Source organism: Nerophis lumbriciformis, linkage group LG11 (assembly GCF_033978685.3).
Source record: "Nerophis lumbriciformis linkage group LG11, RoL_Nlum_v2.1, whole genome shotgun sequence".
Classification (NCBI taxonomy): Eukaryota; Metazoa; Chordata; class Actinopteri; order Syngnathiformes; family Syngnathidae; genus Nerophis; species Nerophis lumbriciformis.
Window position 1 is genome coordinate 52,695,828 of NC_084558.2, and position 17,967 is coordinate 52,713,794.

General features: G+C 30.1%; 1 protein-coding gene across 1 annotated transcript in view; it reads left to right on the forward strand.

Annotated features, from left to right (window-relative positions):
• Positions 1–17,967, forward strand: part of adamts6 (ADAM metallopeptidase with thrombospondin type 1 motif, 6) — a 217,357-nt gene that overhangs the window by 88,247 nt on the left and 111,143 nt on the right. The window contains exon 11 of the mRNA XM_061966341.1: positions 6,785–6,926. Within this exon, the coding sequence (XP_061822325.1) occupies positions 6,785–6,926 (142 nt within the window). The remainder of the gene's footprint in view (positions 1–6,784; positions 6,927–17,967) is intronic.

A 17,967-nucleotide genomic window follows, 5' to 3' on the forward strand; every position in this document is an offset into this window, starting at 1 on the left:
CTTTTATTAAAAAAACCGAACCGCAAAACTCAAAATTGCGCTCTAGCGCCCCCTAGGAAAAAAACCAACTAGACTGCCTGTAACTCCCACTAGGAAGGTCGGAAAGACATGAAACAAAATCCTCTATGTAGGTCTGATTTAGACCTAGTTCTCATAATTTTATATCCTCGGGCTAAAATCAACAGGAAGTTGGCAATTCCCCCTTCAAGACAAAAAAGTACTAAAAACAGTAACTTTTGCCTCTTTGAGCTGTAATTTGACCCCCTTAACACGCTTCAAAACTCACCAAACTGAACACACACATTAGGACTGGCAAAAATTGGGATCTAATAAAAAAACCGCAATTTTTTAATAAAACGCACAAAAAACTGCTCCTCGGATGAAAAAACTGACAAAACTGCCTGTAACTCCCACTGGGAAGGTCGGAGAGACATGAAACAAAAACCTCTATGTAGGTCTTACTTAGACCTACATTTCATAAATTGACAACCCCCAGCAAAAATCAACAGGAAGTTTGCTATTCCCCCTTCAAAACAAATTTTTTGTAAAAACCGGTCACCTTCCTTCAAAAACGAACTCCTCTGAGCGCGTTTGTCGTTTCGCCTTCAAACTAACACAGGAGAGATTTAACCCTTGTGATTACAATGACAGTTGCGCTTTTTTTCTAACTGCTCCGGTTTTGATTTTATGACCCTTCAAAGACCCGCTGCGCTGATGCTGCTGCGCTGCTGTTTTTTTTAAGATGGCTGCTTAAAAGCAGGAAGCACCAACGTGCCCACACAATGCAGACAAGGTAGGTACACTAGACAAAAGTCTTGGGACACTTCAGACTAAAAGTAGACAAAAGTATTGGGACACTTAGGACTAGCACCTGCCAAATACGCGGGCCCGACCAATGCTGCTTGCAGCTTTAATCATATCTGTAATCATATTTTTAGAATAGAGGTCGATAAAAAGGGAGCTGCGGGCCGCACATTAGACATCCATGTTGGAAAGGGGATAATTAACAAGACCTTGTTGGACGCTCTTCCTGAGTCCGAGACGCCGCGACCACGTGTCGGTGACAACACCACAAGAAGAAGACTGTTCCTCGTCTTGCTTCCACAAGCTTTCGGAGCGCTTGTGGCCGTGAGAACGCGAGGCGTGTTGGAAGTGTTCCCGCTGTCCCCACCAGTAGTTTGTCATGGCTTTTCCTGCCGAGGGATGGACGCCTTCCACTGGCGCTGGAAAGTACACAATGTTACAGTCAATGAAGATCCTTTAGTCTAATTGCATAATTGCTCTTAGCGCCCGCAGCAAACAACAAGTCGTTTTTCTTCAGTGAAGGCTCTTTTTATTCCAAACTATTTCATGACTCCATATTTTCCTCATCTTCCTCCATGTTTCTGCTTGACTTAGCGTGCGCGAGATGGTCGTTCCAACGCCCAATGACAATCTGTCGGCGCTCGACAGTTTGTCGGGAACGCCAAAGTGGACGGCGGTGGTCTCGAGGAGAGTTAGTTGATTTTTCATTTGGTAATGAAAACTAAAACAAAGACAATTACAATTAAACGGCTGCTGTGCGATAAGGAAAATTCTTACAGTATTGACACTTTGTAGGGCGCGACTGAACAAAAAATGCCGCAAAATGTTGTTCAAAAGATGCCTCGTTATTATACTTATTTAAAAAAAAAAAAAGTTTTATCAAGGAAACAATCACTAGTATTAGTTGCATTTTTAGAACTAAAAGGCCATAACTTACAGTATTGACACTTTGTAGGGCACAACAAAACAAAAACGTCGCAAAGAGACGTTTTAAAGACTGACTCGTTATTATACTTGTTTTTTGTTTTATTTTTTTTAATCAAGGAAACAATCACTAGTACAAATTAAATTTTTTGAAATAAAAGGACAATACTTACAGTATTGACACTTTGTAGGGCACAACAAAATAAAAACGCTGCAAAGAGACGTTCAAAAGACTGACTCGTTATTATACTTGTTTTTGTGTTTTTTTTTGTTTGTTTTTTATCAAAGAAACAATCACTAGTATAAGTTACACATTTAGAAATGAAATGACAATGTTTAGAGTATCGACACTTTGTAGGCGCAACAAAACAAAAACGTCGCAAAGAGACGTTCAAAAGACTGACTCGTTATTATACTTGTTTTTTTTTGTTTTTTTTTAAATCAAGAAAACAGTCACTAGTACAAATTACATTTTTTGAAATAAAAGGACAATACCTACAGTATTGACACTTTGTAGGGCGCAACAAAATAAAAACGCTGCAAAGAGTCGTTCAAAAGACTGCCTCGTTATTACACTTGTTTTTCTGTTGTTGTTTTTTTGTTTTGTTTTTTTTTTATCAAAGAAACAATCACTAGTATAAGTTACACATTTAGAAATGAAATGACAATGTTTAGAGTATCGACACTTTGTAGGCGCAACAAAACAAAAACGTCGCAAAGAGACGTTCAAAAGACTGACTCGTTATTATACTTGTTTTTTGTTTAGTTTTTTTAAATCAAGGAAACAATCACTAGTACAAATTACATTTTTTGAAATAAAAGGACAATACCTACAGTATTGACACTTTGTAGGGCGCAACAAAATAAAAACGCTGCAAAGAGTCGTTCAAAAGACTGCCTCGTTATTACACTTGTTTTTCTGTTGTTGTTTTGTTTTTTTTTATCAAGGAAACAATCACTAGTATAAGTTACACATTTAGAAATTAAATGACAACGCTTACAGTATCGACACTTTGTAGGGCACAACAAAACAAAAACGTCGCAAAGAGTCGTTTTAAAGACTGACTCGTTATTATACTTGTTTTTTGTTTTATTTTTTTTAATCAAGGAAACAATCAGTAGTACAAATTAAATTTTTTGAAATAAAAGGACAATACTTACAGTATTGACACTTTGTAGGGCGCAACAAAATAAAAACGCTGCAAAGAGTCGTTCAAAAGACTGCCTCGTTATTATACTTGTTTTTCTGTTGTTTTTATTTTTTTTCATCAAGGAAACAATCACTAGTACAAGTTACAGATTTAGAAATGAAATGACAATGCTTACAGTATCGACACTTTGTAGGGCGCAACAAAATAAAAACGCCGCAAAGAGTCGTTCAAAAGACTGACTCGTTATTATACTTGTTTTTTGTTTTATTTTTTTTAATCAAGGAAACAATCAGTAGTACAAATTAAATTTTTTGAAATAAAAGGACAATACTTACAGTATTGACATTTTGTAGGGCACAACAAAACAAAAACGTCGCAAAGAGACGTTTTAAAGACCGACTCGTTATTATACTTGTTTTTTGTTTTATTTTTTTTTAATCAAGGAAACAATCACTAGTACAAATTAAATTTTTTGAAATAAAAGGACAATACTTACAGTATTGACACTTTGTAGGGCACAACAAAACAAAAACGTCGCAAAGAGACGTTCAAAAGACTGACTCGTTATTATACTTGTTTTTTTGTTTTTTTTTAATCAAGGAAACAATCACTAGTACATTTTTTGAAATAAAAAGACAATACTTACAGTATTGACACTTTGTAGGGCGCAACAAAATAAAAACGCTGCAAAGAGTCGTTCAAAAGACTGCCTCGTTATTATACTTGTTTTTCTGTTGTTTTTATTTTTTTTCATCAAGGAAACAATCACTAGTACAAGTTACACATTTAGAAATGAAATGACAATGCTTACAGTATCGACACTTTGTAGGGCGCAACAAAATAAAAACGCTGCAAAGAGTCGTTCAAAAGACTGCCTCGTTATTATACTTGTTTTTTTTTTGTTTTTTTTTTAATCAAGGAAACAATCACTAGTATTAATTACATTTTTAGACCTAAAAGGACAATACTTGTAGTATTGACACTTTGTAGGGCGCAACAAAACAAAACGCCGCAGAAAGTCGTTTAAAAGACTGCTTCGTTATTAAAATAGTTTTTTTTTGTTTTTGTTTTTTTATCAAGGAAACAATCACGAGTATTAGTTACATTTTTAGAGATGAAAGGACACTACTTACAGTACTAACACTTTGTAGGGTGCAACAACAACATCAACAACAACAACAACCACATAAAAAGCAGCAAAGACTGAACTTTCTAAGATTGGTTCAAAAGACTGGATCGAACTTTTATTTTTTTTGTATCAAGGAAACAATCACTAGTATTAGTTACATTTTTAGAAATAAAGGGACAATTCTTTCAGTATTAACACTTTGTAGGGCACAACAACAACAAATAAACAAACGCAAAGACTGAACTTTCCAAGATTGGTTCAAAAGACTGGCTTGTTATTATAGTTTTTTTTAAATCAAGGAAACAAACACGAGGATCAGTTATACAATAAAATATAATGTAATTGTTCGTACACAGCTAGTACACAGCTAGTACACAGCATATGTACTGTAGTTGTACTAACACACATGACATGCTGTTCGTATCACGGTCGATATTAAAGTGACTCACTCGATGGACAGTTTCGCGCTTGGTCCAGCTGGCCGGTGACGGTTTCCTGTTGATTTTGGGTAAGCACTCCATTTATGTCCAAGTAGCTCGTCTCCAAGTTTCATATTTATAGCGTCCAAATCGCTTTCCTCCCCCGTCCGTCTGCTCCAACGTCTCACCCTTCCTTCGTGCTGGCTTCTAGAAGCAGCAGGGTGGGAACGTTGTCTCTCATTAGCTGCATCTTAGCGTTTTATAATCATCTTTAAAATCGTTTCAAAAAAAGAAGATGTGTGTGTTTTTGTCTCTCATAATGATTGTGAACCCTGGGGGGGGGGAATAACAACAATTCAGTTCCCCTTTAGGAGCCATTCTGAAAACATTTTGTAAGAAGAGATAAATGGCGTATTATTGGGTTGTGTGATATTCTGGTGTGTTAAAAAGAATCGAAACGTTCACCAAACCCAAATGGAAAGGTGTCACAAAACCGTAATAAGATCCTGTGAACCGTTCCATCCCCGCGACTTACGTCATCCAGATTGATTTGCAGAGGTGTGGACTCGAGTCACATGACTTGGACTCGAGTCAGACTCGAGTCATGAATTTGATGACTTTAGACTCGACTTGACAAAATGTAAAAAGACTTGCAACTCGACTTAGACTTTAACATCAATGACTTGTGACTTCACTTGGACTTGAGCCTTTTGACTTGACATGACTTGACATGACTTGCTACTTTCCCCAAAACCCGAAGATGAAAAAGTTATTCGGGAGCGCTCCGTATTTTTCGTTGTGTACTTGTCTATCAGCGTTGCGTGTGTCAGCTGGTGTGCTCTCAGTACAACAGCCAATCAAATTAGATCTACTTTGTTTTCATCACACAGCATTCATCCAATCAAATTGCAGGACAACCAACGAAGAAGACATGTCCAAACCACACGCCAGTGAACAAAAAATGATACCTAAAATAATTTCGTTTGGGTATAAAAATTACGAGGTGGTCAACACAAAACGGTTTGCAGTATGCAACACATGCGGTTCCAAAATGACTGATGGAGAGGCAACAACTTCCAACTTCGTCCGGCATTTGAAGTTGCACAAAGAACGGTAAGTTTTGAATGTAAGATAACGTTTATTGGCTAAGTAACGTGACTTTTATTTGCTGTGTAGTTAAATCAGTGAGGCTGTAAACTCACTGCTAACGTTATAACGTTATTGCAAACACGGGAATCTGTTGCAGTTCACTACCTTATTCATACTTTTTGTTCAGTGATTTTTTTCAAGCAGGGTTACGTTAGTCAATATATCACACGTAACGTTAGACGATGGTCAGCAGCACCGCGTATTTTAGCCACCTAAAAAAAAGACAAAAATAGTCAAATAAAGGTCAGTTAAAATGTATACTATATTATGAATATGTGTACCGTTTTAGCTAGCTTTCTGACATACTGTTGGTTGTTTACCTCAGTGGTCCCCAACCACCGGGCCGCGGCCCGCTACTGGTCCGTGGATCGATTGGTATCGGGCCGCACAAGAAATAAAAAATGTTTTCTTCTTTTTTTAATTAAATCAACATAAAAAACACAAGATACACTTACAAGTAGTGCACCAACCCAAAACAACTCTCTCCCCCCTTTTGTTCTGGGCATTGAACATGAAGACTCTTCCTTCACTGTTCCGAGTGGCCATGAGAGTCTTGGCAGTGCCTGCCTCCAGTGCTCCAGTGGAGCGAGTTTTCAGCCATGGTGGCATCATACTACGCCCCCATCGTGCACAAATGACTGACAGACTCTTGGCTAATTTGGTCTTTTGCAAATGCAATGCAGCATAGGGCCCTGACATATAAAAAGTACAACTTTTTTGTTACGTTCACGTATATGTCATGTTTTTTCAATGTTAACACTTTTGTACAAATAAGTACATTTGCACTTTATTTTTCAATGTGTTTGTTCTGTAAAGGAATGAGTTAATGTTTAAAATGACTGGTTAATAGTGCTGTTATAAAGTGCAATGTCAGCACAATTTTCTTTCCTGCAATTTAAAATGCACTTGTTTTAATAAATAAATACAGCGTTTGAAAAGCATACACAATCTGTGTTAATATATTAGTCTGTGGTTAAAAGGACTTGAAAGGACTCGAAACTCAAAATGCAGGACTTAGGACTTGACTTGAGACTTTCCAGTCTTGACTTTGGACTTGACTCGGGGCTTGCCTGTCTTGACTCGGGACTTGACTCGGACTTGAGGGCAAAGACTTGAGACTTACTTGTGACTTGCAAAACAATGACTTGGTCCCACCTCTGTTGATTTGTACAGGAAACAATCCTATTTGAGGTCTGTGTTTCTGACAGCTCAGGTCGGGGGACGTGTCTGGACAATGAACCTCTGAAACGAGACTTCCTGTACCCAACAGTGGCTCCGGGGCAGGTGTACGACGCCGACGAGCAGTGCCGCTTCCAGTACGGAGCCTCCTCGCGACAGTGCAAGTACGGGGTAAGAAACCAGCATCCTCCCCACCCGCTGTTCTCGGAGTAGACTCGACCGAAACTGCCGTCCAGAGCCTTGAAGGGAAGGAGTAAACGAACCTCAACTCCTAACTTCTCCAAACCCCCGTGAGGTCCGCATATTTAGTCTTGTGCCGGTCCCTTTGGGACATGAGGTAATAGGTTCTTCGGCTTTATATTTCCTGTTTGAGACCAAGGGGAGCGGCGTAGATAACTCTTTAATTACTGTCTGACAAGTGGAGGTGCTCGGGAGGTCTCTCTGAGCGCCACAGCTCCACACTTGTCAGACAAAGAGGCCAAGGTCTGAAGGAGCGACTGTGAAGATACCCAGGAAGACAGATAAAGAACGAGGCGATAGAAAGACCAGCGAGGGTTAGAGGCTAAACCTGGTCTTCTTTAAACCTGATTCGTGCCACCATTTTCGGAAGAGTCTGTTCCAGTTCTCTTCAAGAGGCCCCTTTCCACCGAAACTTCAGGAATTTTAAGTTCCTGGAACCTTTAGTTCCTGGAGCTGAATGTTCCTGTGGACCTGTGTGGTTTGCGTTTCCACCGCCTTTGACAGTTCAGGTAGTTTTGACAAATGACGTACGGTACATTTCTCCATTAGTCATATTTCTTTCACTTGAGTGTAAGTCAATGAAATGGAAAGCAATCTGCGAATAACAATATATAAATAATAAATGTCAGTGTTTATCTGTAAGTAACAATATATAAATAATACATGTCACTGTTAATAAATAATATATCAATAATACATGTCAGTGTTTATCTGTAAATAACAATATATAAATAATAAATGTCAGGGTTTATCTGTAAATAACATATAAATAATAGTCAGGGTTTATCTGCAACTAACAATATATCAATAATAAATGTCAGTGTTTATCTGTAAATAACAATATATAAATAATAATGCTCAGTGTTTATCTGTAAATAACAATATATAAAGAATAAATGTCAGTGTTTATCTGTAAATAACAATATATAAATAATAGTCAGGGTTTATTTGCAACTAACAATATATCAATAATAAATGTCAGTGTTATCTATAAATAACAATATATAAATAATTGTCAGTGTTATCTATAAATAACAATATATAAATAATAAATGTCAGTGTTTATCTGTAAGTAACAATATATAAATAATACATGTCACTGTTAATAAATAATATATCAATAATACATGTCAGTGTTTATCTGTAAATAACAATATATAAATAGTAAATGTCAGTGTTTATCTGTAAATAACATTATATAAACAATAGTCAGGGTTGATCTGCAACTAACAATACATCAACAATAAATGTCAGTGTTTATCTGTAAATAACAATATATAAATAATAATGCTCAGTGTTTATCTGTAAATAACAATATATAAAGAATAAATGTCAGTGTTTATCTGTAAATAACAATATATAAATAATAGTCAGGGTTTATTTGCAACTAACAATATATCAATAATAAATGTCAGTGTTATCTATAAATAACAATATATAAATAATTGTCAGTGTTATCTATAAATAACAACATATAAATAATAAATTTTTCTGTAAATAACAATATATAAAGAATACATGTCAGTGTTTATATATAAGTAACAATATATAAATATTAGATGTCAGTGTTTTTCTGTAAATAAAATATATAAATAATAAATGTCAGTGTTTTTCTGTAAATAATATATAAAGAATAAATGTGTGTTTATCTGTAAGTAACAATGCATAAATAATAGATGTCAGTGTTTGTAAATAATAATATATAAATAATAAATGTCAGTGTTTATTTGTAAGTAACATTATATAAGTAATAAATGTCAGTGTTAATCTGTAAATAACAATATATAAATAATAAATGTCAGTGTTTATCTGTAAATAACAATATATCATTAATAAATGTCAGTGTTATCTATAAATAACAATATACAAATAATAAATGTCAGTGTTTATCTGTAAATAACAATATACAATTATAATAGTCAGTGTTTATCTAAATAACAATATACAAATAATACATGTCTGTGTTTTTCTGTAAATAACAATATATAAATAATACATGTCACTGTTAATAAATAATATATCAATAATACATGTCAGTGTTTATCTGTAAATAACAATATATAAATAGTAAATGTCAGTGTTTATTTGTAAGTAACAATATATAAATAATAAATGTCAGTGTTAATAATATATCAATAATACATGTCAGTGTTTATCTGTGAATAACAATATCTAAATAATAAATGTCAGTGTTTATCTGTAAATAACAATATATAAATAATAGTCGGGGTTTATCTGCAAAGAACAATATATCAATAATAAATGTCAGTGTTTATCTGTAAATAACAATATATAAATAATAACTGTCAGTGTTTATCTGTAAATAACAATATATAATTAATACATGTCAGTGTTATCTATAGATAACAATATACAAATAATAAACGTCAGTGTTTATCTGTGAATAACAATATATAAATAATAATGGTCAGTGTTTATCTATAAATAATATATAAATAATAAATATCAATGTTTTTCTGTAAATAATATATCAATAATAAATGTCAGTGTTTTTCTGTAAATAATAATATATAAATAATAATGGTCAGTGTTATCTATAAATAACAATATATAAATAATAAATGTCAGTGTTTATCTGTAAATAACAATATATAAATAATAATGGTCAGTGTTTATCTATAAATAACAGTATATAAATAATAAATGTCAATGTTTTTCTGTAAATAACAATATATAAATAATAAATGTCAGTGTTTATCTGTAAGTAACAATATATAAATAATACATGTCACTGTTAATAAATAATATATCAATAATACATGTCAGTGTTTATCTGTAAATAATATATAAATAATAAATGTCAGTGTTTATTTGTAAGTAACAATATATAAATAATAAATGTCAGTGTTAATAATATATCAATAATACATGTCAGTGTTTATCTGTAAATAACAATATCTAAATAATAAATGTCAGTGTTTATCTGTAAATAACAATATATAAATAATAGTCAGGGTTTATCTGCAAAGAACAATATATCAATAATAAATGTCAGTGTTTATCTGTAAATAACAATATATAAATAATAACTGTCAGTGTTTATCTGTAAATAACAATATATAATTAATACATGTCAGTGTTATCTATAGATAACAATATACAAATAATAAACGTCAGTGTTTATCTGTGAATAACAATATATAAATAATAATGGTCAGTGTTTATCTATAAATAATATATAAATAATAAATATCAATGTTTTTCTGTAAATAATATATCAATAATAAATGTCAGTGTTTTTCTGTAAATAATAATATATAAATAATAATGGTCAGTGTTATCTATAAATAACAATATATAAATAATAAATGTCAGTGTTTATCTGTAAATAACAATATATAAATAATAATGGTCAGTGTTTATCTATAAATAACAGTATATAAATAATAAATGTCAATGTTTTTCTGTAAATAACAATATATAAATAATAAATGTCAGTGTTTATCTGTAAGTAAATATATCAATAATACATGTCAGTGTTTATCTGTAAATAACAATATATAAATAATAAATGTCAGTGTTTATTTGTAAGTAACAATATATAAATAATAAATGTCAGTGTTAATAATATATCAATAATACATGTCAGTGTTTATCTGTAAATAACAATATCTAAATAATAAATGTCAGTGTTTATCTGTAAATAACAATATATAAATAATAGTCAGGGTTTATCTGCAAAGAACAATATATCAATAATAAATGTCAGTGTTTATCTGTAAATAACAATATATAAATAATAACTGTCAGTGTTTATCTGTAAATAACAATATATAATTAATACATGTCAGTGTTATCTATAGATAACAATATACAAATAATAAACGTCAGTGTTTATCTGTAAATAACAATATATAAATAATAATGGTCAGTGTTTATCTATAAATAATATATAAATAATAAATATCAATGTTTTTCTGTAAATAATATATCAATAATAAATGTCAGTGTTTTTCTGTAAATAATAATATATAAATAATAATGGTCAGTGTTATCTATAAATAACAATATACAAATAATAAATGTCAGTGTTTATCTGTAAATAACAATATATAAATAATAATGGTCAGTGTTTATCTATAAATAACAGTATATAAATAATAAATGTCAATGTTTTTCTGTAAATAATATATAAATAATAAATGTCAGTGTTTTTCTGTAAATAACAATATATAAAGAATAAATGTCAGTGTTTATCTGTAAGTAACAATATATAAATAACAGATGTCAGTGTTTATCTGTAAAAAATAATATATAAATAATAAATGTCAGTGTTTATTTGTAAATAACAATATATACATAATAAATGTCCCACTGGGGTGAGTTTTTCCTTGCCCTTATGTGGGCTTTGTACCGAGGATGTCGTTGTGGCTTGTGCAGCCCTTTGAGACACTTGTGATTTAGGGCTATATAAATAAACCTTGATTGATTGATTGATTGATTGATTGAAATGTCAGTGTTAATAAATAACAATATATTAATAATAAATGTCAGTGTTTTTCTGTAAATAACAATATATAAATAATAACTGTCAGTGTTTATCTGTAAATAACAATATATAATTAATACATGTCAGTGTTATCTATAGATAACAATATACAAATAATAAACGTCAGTGTTTATCTGTAAATAACAATATATAAATAATAATGGTCAGTGTTTATCTATAAATATTATATAAATAATAAATATCAATGTTTTTCTGTAAATAATATATCAATAATAAATGTCAGTGTTTTTCTGTAAATAATAATATATAAATAATAATGGTCAGTGTTATCTATAAATAACAATATATAAATAATAAATGTCAGTGTTTATCTGTAAATAACAATATACAATTATAATAGTCAGTGTTTATCTAAATAACAATATACAAATAATACATGTCTGTGTTTTTCTGTAAATAACAATATATAAATAATAAATGTCAGTGTTTTTCTGTAAATAACAATATATAAATAATAAATGTCAGTGTTTATCTGTAAGTAACAATATATAAATAATAGATGTCAGTGTTTATCTGTAAGTAACAATATATAAATAACAAATGTCAGTGTTTATTTGTAAATAACGTTATATAAATAATACATGTCAGTGTTAATCTGTAAATAACAATATATAAATAATACATTTCAGTGTTAATAAATAACAATATATCAATAATACATGTCAGTTTTTATCTGTAAATAACTATATATGAATAATAATGGTCAGTGTTTATCTATCAATAACAATATATAAATAATAAATGTCTGTGTTTTCTGTAAATAACAATATATAAATAATAAATGTCAGTGTTTTTCTGTAAATAACAATATATAAAGAATAAATGTCAGTGTTTATCTGTAAGTAACAATATATAAATAATAAATGTCAGTGTTTTTCTGTAAATAACAATATATAAAGAATAAATGTCAGTGTTTATCTGTAAGTAACAATATATAAATAATAAATGTCAGTGTTTATTTGTAAATAACATATAAATAATAAATGTCAGTGTTAATCTGTAAATAACAATATATAAATAATAAATGTCAGTGTTAATAAATAACAATATATCAATAATAAATATCAGTGTTTTTCTGTAAATAACAATATATAAATAAAAAAATAACAATGTATAAATAATGAATCTTAATGTTTATATCACGCCAACAACACAAACGCATTGGCTTTAGCGTTAGCTTGTTAGCATTAGCATTCTGTTGACTGGGGTTGAGGATAATAACTACACAAATGGAGTGTCACTGACTACTTTTACAACACGTAATAAAGTCAATAGTTCATATTTGATGTCCTCCTCTTTTCCCACATTTATCCAACCAAGTCCGAGGTCGCCGCTCCCAGTCCGGCTTCATACTGCTCCGTCAGTCTACTTCTCGTAGCTTCGCGTATCGAAATGAAGTTTGTAAAACTAATAAACAACAATAAACCGCATGTAGTTTAAAGACTACAGCTCAGTAGAAACACTCTAAGATAGTTGATATATTTCCAGTATACAAAAGTTCCTCTGATCAGCGTTCTTCAGCACAAAGATGACCCACTAATGTTCCTGCAAGTCAAAAGTTCCTTTTGTTCTTCTTTCTTGTTGTCAAGTTTGTTGTAGAAATACACGAGAAATAAGAAATGAACAAGTGGTACTCTGCAATGGCGGTCGTGTGTTCGAAAAAGAAGTTTTAGGAACCAATCAGCGTTCGACAGGACAGCCCACCCCCGAAAAGGTTCCGGTTAGCTTTTAAAAGTCCCTCTTAGCTGGGAGGAACTCCGAAAGGTTCCAGAAGAACTGAATCTACCCGGATAGTTTTTGGGTGAAACACAGGGGAAACTTTATGTACCCGGGTAAATGGGGAAGTTCCTGCGGTGGAAAAGGGCCGAATGTCTTCGACTGAGCATTCTTCAGGTTCCTGCAACTCTAAAGTTCCTAGGGTTCTTCTTCCTCTCTGTTGTCAAGTATCTTGTCATTGAAATACACAAGAAATAAGAAATGAACAAGTGGTACTCCGCAATGGCGGTCGTGTGTTCGAAAAAGAAGCTTTAGGAACTGTGTTCAACCAATCAGCGTTCGACAGGACAGCCCACCCCCGAAAAGGTTCCGGTTAGCTTCGAAAAGTCCCTCCTAGCTCGGAGGAACTCCGAAAGGTTCCGAAAGAACTGAATCTACCCGGGTAGTTTTTGGGTGAAACACAGGGGAAACTTTATGTACCCGGGTAAATGGGGAAGTTTCTGCGGTGGAAAAGGGCCGAATGTCTTCGACTGAGCATTCTTCAGGTTCCTGCAACTCTAAAGTTCCTAGGGTTCTTCTTCCTCTCTGTTGTCAAGTATCTTGTCATTGAAATACACAAGAAATAAGAAATGAACAAGTGGTACTCCGCAATGGCGGTCGTGTGTTCGAAAAAGAAGTTTTAGGAACTGTGTTCAACCAATCAGCGTTGGACAGGACAGCCCACCCCCGAAAAGGTTCCGGTTAGCTTCGAAAAGTCCCTCCTAGCTCGGAGGAACTCCGAAAGGTTCCGAAAGAACTGAATCTACCCGGGTAGTTTTTGGGTGAAACACAGGGGGAACTTTATTTACCTGGGTAAATGGGGAAGTTTCTGCGGTGGAAAAGGGCTTCGACTCAGCATTCTTCAGGTTCCTGCAACTCGAAAGTTCCTGGGGTTCTTCTTCCTCTCTGTTGTCAAGTATCTTGTTATTGAAATACACGAGAAATAAGAAATGAGCAAGTCGTCCTCGCATACTGCGCAATGGCGGTCGTGGGTTAGAAAAATAAGTTTTAGGAACTGTGTTCAACCAATCAGCGTTCCACAGGACAGCCCTCCTCCGAAAAGGTTCCGGGTTGCTTCCAAAAGTCCCCTCATAGCTAGGAGGAACTCCGAAAAGTTCCCGAAGAACTGATTCTACCCGGGTAGTTTTTGGTGGATACACAGGGGGAACTTTACTTACAGTGGGGAAGTTCTTGCGGTGGAAAAGGGCCGAATGTCTTCGACTCAGCCTTATCAGCACAAAGGTTCCTGCAACTCGAAAGTTCCTACGGTACTTCTTCCTCTCTGTTGTCAAGTATCAAAAACACGGGAAATAAGAAATAAACAAGTTGTCCTTCAGGTAATTCCGAAAAGAAAGCCTAGATACCTATTTATTATTGATATACTGTTATTTATTAACACTGACATTTATTATTTATATATTGTTATTTACAGATTAACACTGACATTTATTATTTATATAATGTTATTTACAAATAAACACTGACATTTATTATTTATATATTATTTACAGATAAACACTGACATCTATTATTTATATATTGTTACTTACAGACAAACACTGACATTTATTATTTATATATTGTTATTTACAGAAAAACACTGACATTTATTATTTATATATTGTTATTTACAAAAAACACTGACATTTATTATTTATATAATGTTATTTACAAATAAACACTGACATTTATTATTTATATATTATTTACAGATAAACACTGACATTTATTATTTATATATTGTTATTTATAGATAAACACTGACATCTATTATTTATATATTGTTATTTACAGATAAAAACTGACATTTATTATTGATATATTGTTATTTATTAACACTGAAATTTATTATTTATATATTGTTATTTACAGATTAACACTGACATGTATTATTTATATAACGTTATTTACAAATAAACACTGACATTTATTATTTATATATTGTTACTTACAGATAAACACTGACATCTATTATTTATATATTGTTACTTACAGATAAACACTGATATTTATTATTTATGTATTGTTATTTACAGAAAAACACTGACATTTGTTATTTATATATTGTTATTTACAGAAAAAAACAGACATGTATTATTTGTATATTGTTATTTATAGATAAACACTATTATAATTTATATATTGTTATTTACAGATAAACACTGACATTTATTATTTGTATATTGTTATTTATAGATGACACTGACATTTATTAATGATATATTGTTATTTACAGATAAACACTGACATTTATATATTGTTATTTACAGATTAACACTGACATGTATTACTTATATAATGTTACTTACAAATAAACACTGACATTTATTATTTATATATTATTATTTACAGACAAACATCTATTATTATTATTAATCTATTATTTATGTATTGTTACTTACAGATAAACACACATTTATTCTTTATATATTGTTATTTACAGAAAAACACTGACATTTATTATTTATATATTGTTACTTACAGATAAACACTGATATTTATTATTTATGTATTGTTATTTACAGAAAAACACTGACATTTATTATTTATATATTGTTATTTACAGAAAAACACAGACATGTATTATTTGTATATTGTTATTTATAGATAAACACTATTATAATTTATATATTGTTATTTACAGATAAACACTGACATTTATTATTTGTATATTGTTATTTATAGATGACACTGACATTTATTAATGATATATTGTTATTTACAGATAAACACTGACATTTATTATTTATATATTGTTATTTACAGATTAACACTGACATGTATTACTTATATAATGTTACTTACAAATAAACACTGACATTTATTATTTATATATTATTATTTACAGACAAACATCTGTTATTATTATTAATCTATTATTTATGTATTGTTACTTACAGATGAACACACTTATTCTTTATATATTGTTATTTACAGAAAAACACTGACATCTATTATTTATATATTGTTACTTACAGATAAACACTGATATTTATTATTTATGTATTGTTATTTACAGCAAAACACTGACATTTATTATTTATATATTGTTATTTACAGAAAAACACAGACATGTATTATTTGTATATTGTTATTTATAGATAAACACTATTATAATTTATATATTGTTATTTACAGATAAACACCGACATTTATTATTTGTATATTGTTATTTATAGATAACACTGACATTTATTAATGATATATTGTTATTTACAGATAAACACTGACATTTATTATTTATATATTGTTATTTACAGATTAACACTGACATGTATTACTTATATAATGTTACTTACAAATAAACACTGACATTTATTATTTATATATTATTATTTACAGACAAACATCTAGTATTATTATTAATCTATTATTTATGTATTGTTACTTACAGATAAACACACATTTATTCTTTATATATTGTTATTTACAGAAAAACACTGACATCTATTATTTATATATTGTTACTTACAGATAAACACTGATATTTATTATTTATGTATTGTTATTTACAGAAAAACACTGACATTTATTATTTATATATTGTTATTTACAGAAAAACACAGACATGTATTATTTGTATATTGTTATTTATAGATAAACACTATTATAATTTATATATTGTTATTTACAGATAAACACTGACATTTATTATTTGTATATTGTTATTTATAGATGACACTGACATTTATTAATGATATATTGTTATTTACAGATAAACACTGACATTTATTATTTATATATTGTTACTTACAGATAAACACTGATATTTATTATTTATGTATTGTTATTTACAGAAAAACACTGACATTTATTATTTATATATTGTTATTTACAGAAAAACACATACATGTATTATTTGTATATTGTTATTTATAGATAAACACTATTATAATTTATATATTGTTATTTACAGATAAACACTGACATTTATTATTTGTATATTGTTATTTATAGATAACACTGACATTTATTAATGATATATTGTTATTTACAGATAAACACTGACATTTATTATTTATATATTGTTATTTACAGATTAACACTGACATGTATTACTTATATAATGTTACTTACAAATAAACACTGACATTTATTATTTATATATTATTATTTACAGACAAACATCTATTATTATTATTAATCTATTATTTATGTATTGTTACTTACAGATAAACACACATTTATTCTTTATATATTGTTATTTACAGAAAAACACTGACATCTATTATTTATATATTGTTACTTACAGATAAACACTGATATTTATTATTTATGTATTGTTATTTACAGCAAAACACTGACATTTATTATTTATATATTGTTATTTACAGAAAAACACAGACATGTATTATTTGTATATTGTTATTTATAGATAAACACTATTATAATTTATATATTATTTACAGATAAACACTGACATTTACTATTTGTATATTGTTATTTATAGATGACACTGACATTTATTAATGATATATTGTTATTTACAGATAAACACTGACATTTATTATTTATATATTGTTATTTACAGATTAACACTGACATGTATTACTTATATAATGTTACTTACAAATAAACACTGACATTTATTATTTATATATTATTATTTACAGACAAACATCTGTTATTATTATTAATCTATTATTTATGTATTGTTACTTACAGATAAACACACATTTATTCTTT